The 19,764-nt window shown below is 39.2% G+C and overlaps 1 protein-coding gene across 1 annotated transcript in view; it reads left to right on the forward strand.

Moving 5' to 3' along the window:
• LOC118856197 (glutathione S-transferase A4-like) overlaps positions 1-11,614 on the forward strand; it is a 62,749-nt gene extending 51,135 nt beyond the window's left edge. Inside the window, exons 4-6 of the mRNA XM_036766343.1 lie at positions 7,931-8,072; positions 9,306-9,437; positions 11,146-11,614. Coding sequence (XP_036622238.1) covers positions 7,931-8,072; positions 9,306-9,437; positions 11,146-11,268 — 397 coding nt within the window. The 3' untranslated portion in view covers positions 11,269-11,614. The remainder of the gene's footprint in view (positions 1-7,930; positions 8,073-9,305; positions 9,438-11,145) is intronic.
• Positions 11,615-19,764: the final 8,150 nt, after the last annotated feature.

A 19,764-nucleotide genomic window follows, 5' to 3' on the forward strand; every position in this document is an offset into this window, starting at 1 on the left:
ATCTACCTAAAACCATCAACAAGCATTATTTGTAATGGGGATGAGCTAGGTGCATTCCCAATAAGATCAGGGGTGAAATAAAGATGTTCATTATCACCCCTACTATTCAATTTGGTACTAGAAATGTTGTCTATAGCAATAAGAGAAGAAAAAGATATTGAAGGAATTAGAATAGGTGAAGAAGAAACTAAATTATCAGTTTTTGCAGATGATATGATGATTTACTTAGAGAATGCTAGAGAATCAAGGAAAAAACTACTTGAAATAATAAACAACCTTAGCAAAGTTGCAGGATATAAAATAAACCTACATAAATCCTCGGCATTCCTATACATTGCTAACAAAGCCCAACAGCAGGACATAGAAAGAGAAATTTACTGTTACTGTGGACACTATAAAATACTTGGGAGTCTATCTGCCAAGACAAACCCAGGGCCTATATGAACATATTTATGAAATACTTTTCAGACAAATATAGTCAGATCTAAATAAATGGAAAAACATCAGTTGCTCATGGTTAAGCCGAGGTAATATGATAAAAATGACAATTTTACCTAAGTAAATTTACTTATTCAGTGCCATACCAATCAAACTACCAAAAAATATTTTATACAGCTGGTTAAAATAATAACAAATTCATCTGGAAGAACAAGAGGTCTAGAATATCTAGAGAATTAATGAAAAGAAATGCTAGGGAAGATGGCCTAGCCATACCAGATATTAAACTGTACTATAAAGCAGCAGTCATCAAAACTACTTGGTACTGGCTAAGAAACAGAGTGGTGGATCAGTGGAATAGGTTAGGTATACATATGTAGCAGTCAATGATTATAGCCATCTACTCTTTGATAAACCCAAAGAATTCAGCTTTTTAACTAAGAATTCACTATTTTACAAAAACTGCTGGGAAAATTGGAAAATGGTAGGGCATAGACCAATATCTTATACCATATACCAAAATAAAGTCAAAATGGATTCATAATTTAGGAATAAAGGCTGATACCATAAGCAATTTGGGAGAGCAAGGAATAGTTTACCTATCAAATTTATGGGAAAGGAAAGCATTCATGACACAACAAGAGATAGACAGCACTACAAAATGCAAAATGGATAATTTTGAATATGTTAAATTGAAAAGTTTTTGTTTAAACAAAGCCAATGCAACAAAGATTAGGAGGAAAGCAGAAAATTAGGAGAAAATCTTTACAATCAGTGTCTCTGATAAAGCCCTCATCTCTAAAAGCCAAATTTATAGGAATACAAGTCATTCCCCAATTGATAAACGGTCAAAGGATATGAACAGGCAGTTTTCAGAGGAAGAAATTAAAGATATCTATAGGCATATGAAAAAATGCTCTAAATCACTACTGATTAGAGAAATGCAAATCAACTCGCCTGTCAGATTGGCTAAAATGACAAAACAGGAAAATGATAAATGCTGGAGAGGATGCGGAAAAATTCGAACACTGTTACATTGCTGGTGGAGTTGTGAACTGATCCAGCCATTCTGTTGAGCATTTTGGAACTATTCCCAAAGGGCTACAAAAATGTCCCTACCCTTTGACCAAGCAATACCACCTTTAGAGCTGTATCCCAAAGAGATCACACAAGTGGATAAAGGACCCATATGTAGAAAAATATTTATAGCGGCTCTTTTTGTAGTAGCAAAGAATTGGAAATCAAGGGGTGCCCATCAATTGGAGAATGTCTGAACAAGTTGTAGTATATGAATGTAGTGGAATACTATTGTGCTATAAGAAATGGGGAAGACACAGACTTCCTAATAACATGGAAAACCTACGTGATATAATGCTGAGTGAGAGGAGCAGGACCAAGAGAACATTATACACAACCACAGACATATTGATTCTGTGATGACTAACCTTGATAGACTTGGCTCTTCTCAGGAAAACAAGGTTCAAAGACAACTCCAAAGGACTCACGATGGAGAGAGCTAACTACATCCAGAGAAAGAACTGTGGAGTCTGAGTGCAGATTGAGGCAAACTGTTTGCTCTCCTTTTTTTAATTTTGTTTTTTATCTCTTTTGTTTTTGGTTTGTTTTTTTTGGTTTTATTTCTTTTTCTCATGATTCATTCCATTGGTCATAATTCTTCTTTACAACTTGAGTACTGCGTAAATAAATTTAATGCAAAGTTATGTGTAGAAGATATATCTGATACCATGCCATCTGGGGAAGGAGAGGGGGAGGGGGAGGAAAAAAACCTGGAACTCAAAATCATGCAGAACTGAGTATTGTAAACTAAAAATAAAAAACATAATTTAATAAAAAAATAAATAAATAGAAGTTTTAAAAGAGAAAAAAAGAAAAAAAAAGCATCAACACATTCCTGAGGACACATTGGTGAGTTCTGGCTTCTGCCCTTGGTCACGTTGTTATTCTTGTTGTAAACAATGTGTAACAATTAACATGAATAGAAACCCATTTTTGCAACATTATTTTTTAAAAGAATTTTTATTTTTTAATGATTTAATATTTTCTTTTTCCCTAGTCACATTTAAAAACAATTTTTAACATTCTTTTTTTTTTAAATTTTGAGTTCCAAATTCTCTTCCACCGTCCCCTCCCTCATGCCTTATTGAGAAGGCAAGAAATTTGATATAGATTGTATACATGCAGTCATGCAAAACATGTTTCCATATAAATCATGTACAACATTTCTTTAACTACAGCGTTTATTCATCCAGGTGCCGGTAATGAAAGGCAATGAAATAACTGTGTTCTGCAGGAGAATCATAGCAGATTCTTACTCTATAGAAAATCCTAAGTAGTGATATTTAGGCCAGACAAAGACAATGTATTTCATTAGGAGTTACTACAGCCATGAAAAGAGACTTAATGAACCTACCTGTTTTCATCCCACAGATGGATCTCTGCTCTTTCAACAAGTGCCTTTGGTTGAAATTGATGGAATGAAACTCACCCAAAGTCGAGCCATTCTTAGCTACCTGGCTGCTAAATACAACCTGTATGGGAAGGACCTGAAAGAAACAGCATTGTACAGTATCAGCTCTGCTCTTCCTTGATTTTGGCACAATATAAGTTCCCCCTAATAGAGAACCTATTCTGATGTTACAGCCTTTGGGAAAAGGCCAACCTGAGGGTAGATTGATTAGAAGAGAATGAGGGTGGGTTAGGTAATGACAGACTAGACTGACCCTAGGAAAATTTTTTAAATTAATTTTTTCAATTAAAAAGCATTCATTTTTTTCTTACTCCACCCTCCCCATCCTTCACCCTCAAAGAAAAATAAAACCCTTGTAACAAATATGCATAGTCAAGCAAAACAAATTCCTACAATGGCCATGCCTCAAAATGTGACTTATTCTGAATCTTTAGACTATTGCATCTTTGTCAGGAGGTGTGGGTATCATTCTTCATCACTGATCTTCTGGAATCATGGTTGATGCATTGAGCAGAATTCGGGAGACTTTCAAAGTTGTTTTCTTTACTGTGCAGTGATTATTGAGAAATTGTTCTTCTGGTTCTGCTCACCTCACTCTGAGTCAGTTCCTATAAGTCTTCTCAGGTTTTTCTGAACCTATTTCTTTCATCTTTATTTACTTTACCAGAGTACTTCATTACATTCATATACCATAATTTGTTTTGCCATTCCCTAGGTTTTATTATGCTTAAGCACAGGCTCAGGAGGTAGAAAAATAATTAGGATTATAAAGAGGCTTTTAGTAGACCAAATTACATCAGAGTGACAGAGAAATAATTCTTTTACATATTGTAATCCTGTGCATTCCTTTAGGCCATAAAAATTAAGACAGATTTATAATCTCATGCCTTCATTGATGTCATAAAAGTTGAACAAACTTAAACAGAATCGTAATCTCATATATCCCTAAAGAAACAAGCCTAGTTAAATAGATTCTATAGGTAAACTAAGTCAAGTTACAGGTTCATGATAGGGTGGTTGAGAGGGGACATTTACATGCCTACAGAATCAGATGAATCGTTTCTCAAGCCAAGTCAAATTACTTGGGAAGCCTTGATTCACTTTTTGGCTGCTAATCTGAGGCCTTAAATAAGTTTTCACATCCCATGGGTTGGATTTCAGCCAGCTCAATACCCTCCTAGCGAAAAGAAATCCCCTCCCCAACAAAAATTAATTTTAAAATCCCATAATAATAGTGGTTTTAGTAATAGCCTTTTTATGTCACTTCAAGGTTTCCAAAGCCCTTTATTTGCATTAGCTTATTTGATCATGACAGTTCTGTGAGTTTTGTGCTATTATTACTCGCATTTTACAGATGAAACTGAGCTTGAGAGGGGTAAAAGGACTTAACAGAATTACTAAGTGATTGAGGAAGGATTTGAACTTGGGTCTTTCTTGACTCCAAATTGTGTGCTCTAGTCTTTAGACCATGATGGTGGTGATCTCTCCAAGCTGAGCCAGCAGGCACAGGTGTACCTAACCTTTATTCTATGCATGCCCGTGCTTCTGATTATCTTAAATGAATTATCTTTCTACTATATTACTCAGAAAAGGATGATGTAGAATTATAGGCATCAGCAAGCCAGTTGCAAAAGGTATTTGGTAGACATGGGTCATTCCTTAGCACCCTTGAAATCTTACCACCATTGCCAAAGCCCACTTGTTTTTTTTTATTTAAATTTATTTATTTAACATATTTAGTTTTCAGCATTGATTTTCACAAGAGTTTGAATTACAAATTTTCTCCCCATTTCTACCCTCCCCCCCCACTCCAAGATGACGTATATTCTGGTTGCCCTGTTCCCCAGTCAGCCCTCACTTCTGTCACCCCACTCCCCTCCCATCCCCTTTTCCCTTCCTTTCTTGTAGGGCAAGATAAATTTCTACGCCCCATTGCCTGTGTATCTTATTTTCTAGTTGCATGTAAAAACATTTTTTTTTGTTTTTGAACATCTGTTTTTAAAACTTTGAGTTCCAAATTCTCTCCCCTCTTCCCTTCCCACCCACCCTCCCTAAGAAGTCAAGCAATTCAACATAGGCCACAGGTGTGTCATTATGTATAACCCTTCCACAATACTCATGTTGTTCACTAACTATATTTTTCTCCTTCCCAACCCATCTCCCTTTATTGAATTTTCTCCCTTGACTCTGTCCCCTTTCCAAAGTGTTTGTTTTTGATTACCTCCACCCCCATCTGCCCTCCCCTCCATCAACCCCACCCCTTTTTTATCTTCTTCCCTCGTCTTTCCTGTGGGGTAAGATACCCAACTGGGTATGCATGGTATTCCCTCCTCAGGCCAAATCTGATGAGACCAAGGTTCACTCATTCCCCCCACACCTGCCCTTTCCCCTCCTCCCACAGAACTGCTTCCTCTTGCCACCTTTATGCCAGATAATCCACCCCATTCTATCTCTCCCTATTGCCCTCTCTCAGTATGTTCCTCTCTCATCCTTTAATTTAATTTTATTTCTTTTAGATATCTTCCCTTCATATTCAACTCACCCTGTGCCCACTCTCTCTCTCTCTCTCTCTCTCTCTCTCTCTCTGTGTATATATATATATATATATATATATATATATATATATATATATATACACACACACACACACACACACATAGATATATACATACATACACATTCACTTATATATATACATAAACATATATATATGTATATATATATATGTATATACATATGCATATTCCCTTCAGCTACCCTAATACTGAGGTCTCATGAGTCATACATGGCATCTTTCCATGTAGGAATGTAAACAAAACAGTTCAACTTTAGTAAGTCCCTTGCAATTTCCGTTTCTTGATTACCTTTTCATGCTTCTCTTGATTCTTGTGTTTGAAAGTCAAATTTTCTATTCAGTTCTGGTCTTCTCACTGAGAAAGCTTTAAAGTCCTCTATTTTATTAAAAATCCATATTTTGCCTTGGAGCATGATACTCAGTTTTGCTGGGTAGGTGATTCTTGGTTTTAATCCTAGCTCCATTGACCTCCAGAATATCGTATTCCAAGCCCTTCGATCTCTTAATGTCGAAGCTGCTAGATCTTGGATTATTCTGATTGTGTTTCCACAATACTCAAATTGTTTCTTTCTAGCTCCTTGCAGTATTTTCTCCTTGATCTGGGAGCTCTGGAATTTGGCAACAATATTCCTAGGAGATTTTCTTTTGGGATCTATTTGAGGAGGTGATCGATGGATTCTTTCAATTTCTATTTTGCCCTGTGGCTCTAGAATATCAGGGCAGTTCTCCTTGATAATTTCTTGAAAGATGATATCTAGGCTCTTTTTTTGATCATGGCTTTCAGGTAATCCAATAATTTTTAAATTATCTCTCCTGGATCTATTTTCCAGGTTAGTGGTTTTTCCAATGAGATATTTCACATTGTCTTCCATTTTTTCATTTCTTTGGTTCTGTTTTATAATCTCTTGATTTCTCATCAAGCTTCCACTTGCTCCAATCTAATTTTTAAAGTAGTATTTTCTTCAGTGGTCTTTTGGACCTCCTTTTCCATTTGGCTAATTGTGCTTTTCAAGGCCGCCTTCTCCTCATTGGCTTTTTGGAGCTCTTTTGCCATTTGAGTTCGTCTATTTTCTAAGGTGTTGTTTTCTTCAATGTATTTTTCAGTATTTTTTTGGGTCTCCTTTAGCAAGTCATTGACTTGTTTTTCATGGTTTTCTCGCATCATTCTCATGTCTTGTCCCAATTTTTCCTCTACTTCTCTAACTTGCTTTTCCAAACCCTTTTTGAGCTCTTCCATGGCCTGAGACCAGTTCATGTTTTTCTCAGAGGTTTCTGTTGTAGGCTCTTTGACTTTGTTGACTTCTTCTGGCTGTATGTTTTGGTCTTCTTTGTCACCAAAGAAAGAATCCTAAGTCTGAGACTGAATCTGGGTGCGTTTTCGCTGCCTGGCCATATGACCAACCACTAACTTGACCCTTGAGTTTTTCAGTGGGGTATGACTGCTTGTAGACTAAAGAGTTCTATGTTCCACATTTGGTGGGGATGTGCCAGCTCTGCCACACCAGCACTGCTCCTTCCCCAAGAACCCCCAACCTGGACTGGGCTTAGATCTTCAGCAGGCTGCGCACTCCTGCTCTGATCCGCCATTTAATTCCACCAGTTGGGCCTGGGGCCGGAAGCAACAGCAGCTGTAGCTGCCCCACCTCCACTGCCCCCGGACTGGTAGCCAAACCGCGAACTCCTTCCACTCTCGCAGCTTTTCTCACTAACCTTCTCCACTGTCTTTGGTGTTTGTGGGTTGAGAAGTCTGGTAACTGATGCAGCTTACTGATTCAGGGTGCTAGGGCATGCTCCACCCAGCTCCTGGTCTGGTTGGTCCATGCGGCTCACACTGGGCTCTGCTCTGCTCCACTCCCAGCTCCCAGCTCCGTTTGGGATAGACCTCACCCAGAGACCATCCAGGCTGTCCTGGACTGGAGCCCTGCTTCCCTCTGCTGTTTTGTGGGTTCTGCCGTTCTAGAATTGGTTCAGAGCCATTTTTTATAGGTTTTTGGAGGTACTCGGCAGGGAGCTCACACTGGTCCCTGCTCTCCAGCTGCCATCTTGGCTCCGCCCCGTAACTTGCCAAAGCCCACTTGTAAGTCTGGCCCAAACCAAGCACAGTTTCAGAGATCCTAAATGCAAGAGACAAAAAAATGATGGCTGAGAAAACAGGGAATACTCACGGCAACAAGTGCCTACTATGTGCTAGGCATGGCTTTGGTTTGAATCTTCAGACAGTCTCTACCTGTGTGACTCTGGGCAAGTCATTTCACTTCTCTGTGTCTCAGTTTCCTTATTTGTAAAATGAAGGGGTTGGACTGAACCTAAGGTCTTTGGCAGCTCTAAATCTATGAGCCTATGACCTTATTAGCATAGAAAAGACTGGTATAGAAATTAACTGTTCCAAAAGGATAGCTTTGAGTGAAACTAAAATGCTCTGCTTTCAGGATTAACATGTATACGGATGCCATCTCGGACCTGATGTTTTTGACCAGGGAGTCTTATTTAAAGCCACCTGAAGAAAAGGAGAAGGAGATTAAAGTTATCCTGGAGAAAGCCAAAAGTCGGTATTTCTCTGTCTTTGAAAAGGTAAATCTTTGTGAGTCAAGGATTTCACATGCTCTAACACAACAAATTCCAGTACTTTGCCACTGCAAAGAGAGCTGTTCTAAACATTTTAGAACACATAGGTTCTTGTTCCCTTTTCCTTAATCATCTATATTATGGAAATGCTTGTTTTAGTCCAGAAACTTAAAAAAATGAAAAATTCCTTTTTCTCTTTTCTAGGCTTGAACCTACACTTTGTTCCAGAGAGACTGGCCTGAGAGTTGTTCCTTTTATGCAACATTGTAGTTTCTAATTCCATGTTTTTGCATAGATCCACCAGGGTCTGGAATGCATTTCCCTACTCACTTTGGCCTCAAAAAATCCCTGGCTTTCCTTAAAGCATAATTCAGGAGCCCTCTTCTACAGCAGGCCATTTGTAACCCTTCCCCCTGCTTTTATTGAGGCTCTTCCTTTTGAATTTTACTTTCCAATGACTTTTCAACCTTATTTCTGTTCATATTGTATCCCCCCCAGGAGAATGCCAACTCCTTGGACCCAAGGGCTATTTTGTTTCTGTCTTTATATCTAGAGTGAGGCTTTGACTAGAGTATGCACTCAGAACTGTTTGTTGGATTGGATTGGATTAAATTGAAGGTTGTCCCAAAAGAGAATATTTGTAGATTGTCTCAAAGGAGGATGCTACATCAGAGGAGAACTTTATGGACTTTGGCCAAAGGCCATCAAAAAGCTTTGAGGGTGAAGAATAGTTAAAAAATTAAGAAAAAAAGAATTTAATACTTTTGACAGAACTGTTTAAATGGGTTTAGGAGTTTCCAAGTATGCAACAGGTTTCAAGAGAAGCTAGGTGTTGAAGTAGATAGTACACTGGGCCTTGAGTAATGAAGATCTGAGTTCAAATGTGGCCTCAATCACTTCCTAGCTGTGTGATTTTGGGCAAGTCACTTCACCTTGTTTGCCTCAGTTTCCTCATCTGTATAATGAGCTGGAGAAAGAAACGGCAAACTGAGTTAAGTGCCTTGCTCAGGGTCACAATAGTAAATATTGGAGGCCAAATTTGAACTCAGGACCATAAGTCTTCCTGACTCCAGGCCCATCATTCTATCTACTATGGCACCTAACTGCCCAAAGCAGCATATACAAATGACTACAATCCAGTTTAGTAAATGATTCCATACTTTAGTGTGTACTGAGCCAAGGTCAGATAGGGCTTACTTTGATCCAACATCCTTTTGTTGTTTTTTTCCCCTTCTACAGGTTTTGAAAAACCCCGGACAGGATTATCTGGTTGGCAACAAATTTAGTTGGGCCGACATTCACCTGCTGGAATTTATTTTGATGGCAGAAGAATTATGTGCTACTGCGCTCTCTGAATTTCCACTGCTGCAGGTACCTGGTTATGCTTGGGGGAAGGAGGGGAAAAGGAGGAAACCCATCTCCCCACATACACCTGAAAGAAATGGCAGGAACAAAGATTGAAATAGAAATGATACATCCAACCTAACCCGTAGGGCTCCATGTAGGATCCAAAAGAAATTTAAGGAGACCAGCCAGGTGTTTCTATTTAGTTTTGTTCTTTTGCTTGCCTAACATGTAATTTGGAGACATCTTCTGGGTAGGGAAAAGATTAAATCCTGTGGGCCTCTAGTTTGACCGTTTAGCAATTTGCAAGGGTGTTTTGTGTTATTTTTTGAATGGAAGCAAGGACTGACCCTAGGCAAAAAATAATAATTTCTTTCTACAGAGATTGTCTTCAGTACTGCTCTTACCAGAGTCACCTCACTCCCACCCCTTTCTACATCATGCCAAGTGTCCCATTCTGTCCACTTGCCGCCTAGGGTGCCAGTCTCATAGCTCCCTTCATAGCAGTGACCTATTCCTCCACACCTATTTATTCTCCAGCTATAGTGGTCTGCTTGGAAATACATGTTATTCTGTTTCGAGATGCTGCTCCTTTATCCTGGCTGTCTCCCAGGCCTAGAATGCTTTTTTTTCCTCCCGCACTTCTATCTCTTGGCTACCCTAGTCCCTGACTTTCTCCAATACTTATATCAAATCTGACCTGCTGAAGGTGGCCTTTAAGGATCCCCTTCACCTCCCCTCTCCTTCCTAGTATGTTTCCTCTGAGACTACCTTTTATCCACTCGGTATAAAATAGTGGGGTGGCTATGTGGTGCAGTGGTTGAGGGACTGGCCCTGGAGTCAGGGAGACTGAGTTCAGATGTGACCTCAGATGCTAGCTGTATGATCCTGGGCAAGTCACTTAACCTCTGTTTACTTCCAGTTTTCTCATATGCCAAATGGAGATAACATTTATGCAAACTGTAGATAATACTTTTAAAGTGTCTGGCATGTAGTAGGACTTATGTTAGCTGCTATTATTATTGGGCAGCTAGGTGGTACAGTGGGAAGAATGCCAGGGGCTCAGAGTCAGGAAGACACCTCTTTCTGAGTTCAAATCTAGCCTCCGATACTTACCGGCTGTGTGACCCTGGGCAAGTCACTTACCCACTTCTGCCTCAGTTTCCCCATTTGTAAAATGAACAGGAGAAGGAAATGGCAAACCACTCTAGTATCTTTGTCAAGAAAACCCTAAGTGGGGTCACAAATAGTCAGACATGACTGAACAACAAAAATGATTATTATTATATATCTTGTATGTACATAGTTACCTACCTACTCTCTTCCCTATTAGGATGTCAGCTCTTTGAGGTTGGGGCAGGGTTTTTACTTTTTTTTTGCATCCTTAATGCTTAGCACAATGCCTGATGCATAGGAAGTACTTACTAAGCGCTTGTTGACTCACTATGCTCTGACCTTTCACTCTGCTTTTACCCTGCATTGAAACTTGGCTCTCCTTTGTTGTACCCACAACCCTATTTTCTTCTTGGCATCTGTGAGTAGGGATTACTTTGAATCAGATAAACTAATCTCCACAAAGAAGCTGATTTAGCTCCTCCTTTTTCCTCCTCACACAATGTCTCCATCCACACATGTCCAACATTTCTGTCAATATTGTGTGTCAGAGAGCCAGCGTGCATTTAGGTAGAGTTTTGATCTGCCTTCTAATTATGGTTTCTTTTCCCTCTTTGATTAGGCATTTAAAACAAGAATCAGCAACATCCCTACAATTAAGAAATTCCTTCAGCCTGGTAGTCAGAGGAAACCCCCACCAGATGACCACTATGTGACTACTGTGAGGAAGATTCTACAGTTTTAATGGCCAAGGGTAGGTCAATTAGGGAATGGAAAGAGATTCAGCTCATGAATCAGAAGATATGGATTCAAATCCTCCCTCTGATGCTTGCAACTTGTCCCTGGCCTTCACTTTCCTCATCTGTAAAATGAAGGGCATGGATTATGGTCCCTTTGAGCTCTATATCAATGACTATGAAGTAAAGAGTATAAAGATTTTAGCCATATTATCATTAATAGCACAGGGTCAACGTCATAGTGGATAGCCGAAGCCTATCTCTAGATACTAAAAATAAAATGTTAGAAGAGTACAAAACTAATGATGCCAACAAATGCAAAGCTGATTAAATTAATAATATCTTTGTGGTGTATGGTGTGTGTGTTTTTAAATTTATTGCTATTTTTATATTACCTTTATTTCCTAATAAACCCTTTCTCTCTCTCTCTCTCTCTCTCTCTCTCTCTCTCTCTCTCTCTCTCTATCTCTCTCTCTTTGTCTCTCTCTGTCTCTCTGTCTCTCTCTCTCATCTACACAGCCTTAACGCTTACCCTCACTCCCTAATTCAAAGATTCAGCCCCAGAAACATACCTAATCCTTCAAGAATACCATCAGGGCTCATGCACAAGCTATAGGGAAGCCATGCCTGGACATACCAATACACTCTCATCCATCATAAGCCGGACTCAATTCTTTTAGCTTCTATTAAATTCCCTCTTTCTCCTCCTAGGCTCCCATTGCTATTCATTTCCCAACATCTCACTGCTCTCTACGGACCTAAGAGACAATTTTCTACTGGAGAAAGTCTAATCACTCTTTTATCACCTAGGACAGGCCTGCACAACATATGACCTGCGGGCTGCTTGAGGCCTACCAAAGGAATTCAGGAAGTCCAAGAAAAATGGAAAGGATGTAAAAGAAAGTAAAGGTGTAATGAGTGCTTTGTCCATGCCCTCTTAACCTGCCTTCCACTAGTCACTATCGTGCCCATCATGTAACTTGGTGGGTAGGTTGCCACTGGAGTTCTCTCCTGTTTGTCACTGTAACCAACCATCACCACTCTGTCTCTAGTCTAAGAGGAGCGAAAGTTGTATCTTTTCCCTGTGTTTTTGGTTGTTACTGGCATTGAACAACGCAAGGGATTCTACCCCTCCCTCTCTTCATGGCCACCCTCCAAGTTACATGAGTGTCTGGCGCTCTTTCCAAGGTCAGACACTCAGTTCAGTATTTTTTTGTATGTGAGCAGTTGCAGTGGAGATCATTTGGTTCTAACATTCAAGTTTTTGGGGTGACTGTAAAATGTGTGATAAAAAGAAACAAGATAAAATCAGAACATAGAGTCTTACAAATAGATAGTTGTTCACTTACATGAGAGACAAAATACTGAGCTGTGATTGCTAAGAAGTAACAGCCGGTTCTGAAGGAATACAATCTTCATTGTCATTTTGAATCAAAAGAGCCTGACTTAAGCAAATTGGATACCAGTGAAAAACAAATTAAAGATTCCAGATTGTTGAAAAATCTCATCAGGGAACAACGGTATTTCAAGAAAGTAAACTCAGACAATGGAGTGGCTACTAGGGTTAGTTTTCAGATTTCTAAAGAAATCACTTTTAAACATGATTCTGAAGTATGATAAACTGATTGATGACAAAAACTGTAACATCATTAACTAAATGTAAAACAGTAAGAAAACCTGAAAAAAATCTTAAAACTTGTAGCACTTAGCAAACTAATTTTTTTTAAGATTCATGTGATTTCATGATGAAAAGCTTAAGTAATAAGTGTAATTGATATTAATTGGAATTTCCCTTTTCCAAAATGTGGTTTATTTGCAAAATAGTTTAATCATTAATTATACCTTTACTTGGAAAGTGAGCGACTCAAAACCTATCTGTGGCCCGAAGAAGTTTAGCCTATTTTAATTTTGGCCCCTGCCTACTGCCAAGTTGTGCAGTTCTAACCTAGGAGAACCCCTTCAGACTCTATACAAACGTGAGGCAGATGGTTTGAGGTCATTGGCATAAACAATGCTCTGGGGCCAGAAGTAGGATTCAGTCCATGGGGGGAATAAATGGCACGTGATGTGGGAAGTACATTCACTCCAGCCTCCAATTTAAACTCTTTGTACTCTTAATAGTAAGAAACTGGCAACTAAGGGAGGCTTACCCTGGGAATCAAAGGGACTGCACCTGACTCATAAAGGATCACAGTTAAGAACTTTTGGGCAATACCATTGAGAAAACTTAAGGCGCCTCAGCGTATACAGCCCTGGGTTTGGAATTAGGAAGAGTCATCTTCCTGAGTTCAAATCTGGCCCTCAGACACTGCCTAGCCATGTGACCCTGGGCAAGTCACTTAACCCTGTTTGCCTCAGTTTCCTCATCTGTCAAATGAGCAGAAGGAAATGGCAAACCACTCCAGTATCTCTGCCAAGAAAACCCCAAATGAGGTCACAAAGAACCAGAAACAACTGAAATGACTGAGCAACAACAAGAGGAAGGAGGTCTCAGTTTTTTGTTGTTAGTTTTTTTTTGGCAGCTGAGGAACTCTTACCACCATAGATGTCAATTCATTCAACAAGTGTTTTATTGACCTGGGTGTGGTGGTTCACACCAATAGACCCTATTGCTGGGTAAACTGAGGCTGGTGGATCACTGCAGTTCAGAGCTTCTGAGCTGTTGTAGGGCTAAAGTTGACCTAGTGCCATAATAAGGTACTAAAAAATGTTGATTCAAGGGCCATGATGAAGCACAGGTCAGAAAAAATGAAGCAGGCTGAGGCTTCTGTGCCAATCTGTATTGGTATGGGACCCATGAGTGGTCACTCCACTTTCAGCCTGGGTGAGTTACAGAGATACAGTTTCAAAAAAAAAGTCTCATTGAAAGACTACCATCTATATAAGACATACGCTAAGCCCTGAGGGGGATAGAAAGGTGAGGGGGGGTCTTTACAAAGTAGTATTGGCAATTCATGTTTTTATGTAAGAACCCTGTTAGGTAGGTAATGCATGTGTGATTATTTCCAATTTTACAAATGAGGAAACTGAAGCACAGAGAGAAGTGAGGTTACATAGTTTGCAAGTGTCAAAGCTGGGACACAAAACCACATCTCTCCATAATCCAGGTCCATTATCTTATTTTTTTATTTCTTCTACTACTTCACATAAACCTCATAGAGGTTACAATCTAGTGCAGGAGATAAAGTAGAATATGAAAGCCCTATAATAGAAATGCATATAGGAGCTCAAAAGAAGGAGCATTCACTTCCCTTTGAGGGGATGAGGGAAGGTTTGTTAGAGGAGGTGGCATTTTGACTAAGTCTTGAAAAGTAGATAGGCATTAATGCATTGTTGGTGGAGTTGAGAACTGACCCAGCCATTCTGGAGAGCAATTTGGAACTATGCCCAAAGGGCTATAAAACTGTGCATACCCTTTGACCCAACAATATCACTTCTGGGTCTGTATCCCAAAGAGATCACACAAGTGGGAAAGGGACCCACATGTATAAAAATACTTACAGCAGCTCATTTTTGGTGGCCAAGAATTGAAAATTGAGGGGATGCCCATCAACTGTGGAATGGCTGAACAAGTTGTGGTCTATGAATGTAATGGAATGCTATTGTTCCATAAGAAATGGTGAGCCAGCCTACTTCAGAAAAACCTGGAAAGACTTACATGAACTGATACTGAGTGAAGTGAGCAGAACCAGGAGAACATTGTACACAGTAACAGCAACATTGTAGGCTGGCTAACTTTGATAGACTTAGCTCTTCTTAGCAATGCAAGGATCTAAGACAACTCCAAAAGACTGATGATGGAAAATGCTATCCACATCCAGAAAATGAACTATGGAGCCTGAATGCAGTTCAAAGCATATTATTCTCTCTCTCTCTCTCTCTCTCTCTCTCTCTCTCTCTCTCTCTCTGTCTGTCTCTGTGTCCCTGTCTCTCTGTCTCTCTCTTTCTCTCTCTCTGTCTCCCTCTCCCTCTTATTTCTTCTTTCTCATGGTTCCTCTCATTGGTTCCAATTTTTCTTTACTAATGTGCAAATTAAAAAAAAGGTAAGTAGAGATTGGACTCTAAAATTTAGCAGATGTTGAGAGCCCCCATTTGGTGCAGTGTGGGTATGTATTTGGATGCCGAGAATGTGAATTGGAAGCCTACCTCTGTCACTTACTGTGTGACCTTGGGCAGGTGACTTGAGCTTTATGAGCCTCATTTCTCCAGATGGGATTTCTAAGATCCCATCTAGTTCTAAATCTCTTAGCAGCATGGAAACAACTGGGATTACCACCTAGTTAGCAAGAACAATTATTTTAAAATTAAATAGGAAACCATAAAAAAAAATAGGAAGCATAAAGGCAGCTACGTGGCGCAGTAGATAGAATGACAGGCCTGAAGTCTAGAAGATTCATCTTCCTGTTAGAATAATTTTGATACCCCTATTTCATTTAATCAGTATTTACTTAGTTCTTGATGATTTATGGGTATCAATGATTGTTTTTAAGTAAGATAAATAGGATAGATGTAAGTATGATTTAGTTAACATTGTTAGAATAAGAGTTATGTAAATTAGGATTAATTTATCCACTCTGTATAGATGATTTTGTTGCCTTTCATTGATTTGTAGGATAGATTTATATTATATTAGGCCTGTTACAAAATCTTGCCCTACCCAATTCCTATGAATGTACTATGAGAGCTGTGTTCCAAAAAAAAAAAAAACAGTTTCCCCATTTCCTCTATTCTTGGGGGAAAAGCAACTTAACTTCCAAACCCACAACCATACCAGCAAATCTGGTGCCCTTAGGCAACACAAAAACCACAAGACTGAATTTGTCAAAACAAGGGGAATATGCCTGATTGCTCTGAACACTGCTTCCACTGTATGTGGCACAAGTTTACATTTTTAAAGGTTATAAGGGAAAATGATCTATGCAATAATAGAAAATAGATAGAAGATATTTAATAAATTCTAATTGATTGATTGCATGAGATAGTGTTTGAGCTGAGACCTGAAGGATAGATAGGAATTAGAACTGGATGGGTAGGGTACTTCAGGTGAAGGGAAGAGCATGAGCAAAAACCTAAAGGGAAAATAGTGCATGTATTCAGAGAACAGTGAAAAAACCAGTTTGGCTATAAGATATATTAAATTACTGAAAAGACACAAAATATCATAAGATTTAGAACTGGAAGGAACCTTAGCAATCATCTAGTCTGACTCCCTCGCTTTACTAAGGAGGAAACTGAGGCCAGGAGAGTTTGAACTGTTTGGACAAAGTTGTATAAGACAATAAACAAAGAGCTTAGATTTAATCCCAGGGCTTCAAACTTGGTCAGCTAATAGTGCAAGACAAGCTAGAAAATGCAAATTTTGGTCAGATTTCTAAGGGCTTTGCTCACTACATTAAGTTTTGTTGTTTGGCTTGAGACTAATTCTATTAATAGTTTTTACTGAAAATTTCAACCTTAGGAAGGTAGTCCACTATTTCAACATGTCCTCAGGTCTTGGTCTGGATGTTTTCTCTACCAGGTTACATGAATTTAAGCCTGCTGATTTGGATGACACAACAATTTTGAATGATGGAATGTTTTTGGAGGTCAGAGTCAAATACAATATTTGAGTTTGACTATCAACATAATGATTTTGCCTGAAATTGGGGTTGAATGCTGTAGCAACAATTCGGCTACCAGCTGCTGTGGCTCTGTAAAACCAACAACCATTACAGAGAAGGCCGCTAACATAGGTTCTTTTGATCTGCTTTACTAAGGAAAGCAACGTTAAGGGGTTAACAATCTTACTTTAATCCAACATACAAATATCATTCACTTAGTTCAGGAGGAAAAGCCAGCAACCTGAGCTTCAGAGAAAATACAAACAAATTGAAAACATACACAATATAAACAGACCAAATCACAATTCATAGTTACTAGGAAAGCATCAACATCTGGGTTTATGAGCTGGGCGGGGTGGGGGAGGGGCTCTTAAAACAGTTGTCCAGAGTCCCACACCACTCTTCCAGTGACTGAGAGCCCCCAAGGGAAGACACCAACCTCTAGAGTTTATATATTCTGTCAGGGTCAATGTGCATCACAACATGTGACTCACCCACATGACCTAAAAGTGTCACAAACATGCTTCTTATATCCATGTGGCCTAGGCTTTCCCTTGAGGCAAGGAGGTCATCAAAGACTCCTGATTTAATCAAAGAAACAAATGCCAGACTCTTCAAGAGGACTTGATTAAATAAGTGCTAAAAGGGAAAACAGTAAAAGAAAGTCCCACCTTAATTACCAATACAAATCCTTTTCACCAAAAGGCTGCTAGGCCCCACTTCCTCATTCCCCAATATGCAACTGTAAGAATTATAGATAATCCTCTAGAATCACTTCTCCTAGACTTTGATTCCAGTATCTGCATGTTTCCACCCCACCACCCATTTTTCTTTTGTTTTTTTTAACTGGACTTGAGATTTCATTGGTGTAGGGTATAGGGAACTCACACTGTGAAACATCCCCCCTGAAGAACGCAAACAGATTGTTATAATGTACAGCTGCAAAATACAACTTGTATGGGAAGGACCTGAAGGAGAGAGCACTGTACAGTAATCATGGCATGCTTATAATAGAACATAGAAGCCACCTTTTTTAGGCATCTTTTGGGCAAGTCTGGTGCATGTACACATGCTTAGTCCATTCCATTTCATGAACCTGAAGCACCAATTGTGTCCTCCTTCGAAAACAGTAACTTCTTTTTCATCAACAATTCTTCTTGCTTCATGCTGAACCATCTTTGTGGACACAGGAATTCCAATTGCCCTTTGCTCTTCAATCCATATCTTCAATTCCCTCTCTAGATCAGGCCATTTTGCTGACTTGCCTCTCATGGGCTTCTTCTAACATGGTGTTTTCAGTAGGGTTTCTTCTTCCCATAGCCAGTCTTGGATTGTTTTCTCAGTTGGAGGAGGAACAAACTTAGGTTCAGCAGCACTTTTGCAAACTGTATCACTTTTAACTTAAATTCAGCCCCGTACGATAATCTTTTCTGATAGGCAGAACATGGCAAAACATAACCTAACATACTGGTAACAAATGCAAACCAACGAGCGCCAAGACAATAGGTGGGAAAAAATGGGAAATGCAAGTAAAAAAAAACTACTACTATATAGGACGCACCCAGTTTTTAGACCCCAAATATTTTGAAAAAGGGTGCATCTTATACATGGAGAAATACGATATAGCTCAGCAATCATCTCGTCCATCTATATTTTCTTTCTCAGTGTGTGTGTGTGTGTGTGTGTGTGTGTGTGTGAAAGACTAACTATATTTCCCTCCATCTTATCATGCCCCCATTTATTGTATTTTCTCCTTTGACCTTGTCCTTTTACAAAAGTGTTTGTTTCAGATTACCCCCATCTTCCAATCTGCTCCCCCTTCTATCATCCCCCTCCCTTATCCTTTCTCCCTCTACTTTCCTGTAGGGTTAGATACCCAATTGAGTGTGTATGTTATTCCTTCCTTAAGCTGAATCTGATGAGAGTAAGTTTCACTCATTCCTTTTCATCTCCTCCTCTTTCCTTCCATGTGTACCAGTAAGGCAATAATAACAATGTAGAAGATAATTGTGAAAATGCCTATGTGGTTCTGTATCTCAAAGTATATGAGACTTTCCACATAGAAGGTAGGAGAAATAAGCCATTTATTCAGACACTAGAGAACCAGATCCCACAAGCCATTTATCCAGTCCACCCCAGCAGCAAAGCATTCAATACACAATATAACAACCTGGAGCCTCGCCATCCCAAAACCTCTCTGACCCCCTGCTGGGGTCTTCCCCAAAACAAACTCACAGTACAGCTAAGTCAGCCTGCTCAGTTCTAACAATCAGCAGCAATAACATCTCTCTCTCTCTCTCAGCATTTTTTCTGTGACATAACTTCCTTTGCCTGTCAGGAAGCTCCTCCCACCATGTAACTTAGGCTTCCTGTGAAGTAAGCAGGTCGCATGGCCTATTAATAGATGGGTAAGATTTTCAAATCTAATTGCTACTATGACATTATAACAACTTTTTCTTGCTTCTTTTGTGAGAGATAATTTACCCCATTCTATCTCTCCCTTTCTCCTTCTCCCAATATATTCCTCTGTCACCCCTTAATTTTATTTTTTAGATATCATCCCTTCATATTCAATTCACCCTGTCCCCTCTGTCTATATATGTATATTCCCTTCAACTACCCTAATACTGAGAAAGGCCTCATTAGTTACAAATATCATCTTTCCATGTAGGAATGTAAACAGTTCAACTTTAATAAGTCTCTTATGATTTCTCTTTCCTGTTCACCTTTTCATGCTTCTCTTGATTGTTGTATTTGAAAGTCAAATTTTCTATTCATCTCTGGTCTTGTCATCAAGAATGCTTGAAAGTCTTCTATTTCATTGAAAATCCATTTTTTCCCCTGAAGAATTATACTCAGTTTTGCTTGGTAGGTGATTCTTGGTTTTAATCCTAGCTCCTTTGA

Source organism: Trichosurus vulpecula, chromosome 7 (genome assembly GCF_011100635.1).
Source record: "Trichosurus vulpecula isolate mTriVul1 chromosome 7, mTriVul1.pri, whole genome shotgun sequence".
NCBI lineage: Eukaryota > Metazoa > Chordata > Mammalia > Diprotodontia > Phalangeridae > Trichosurus > Trichosurus vulpecula.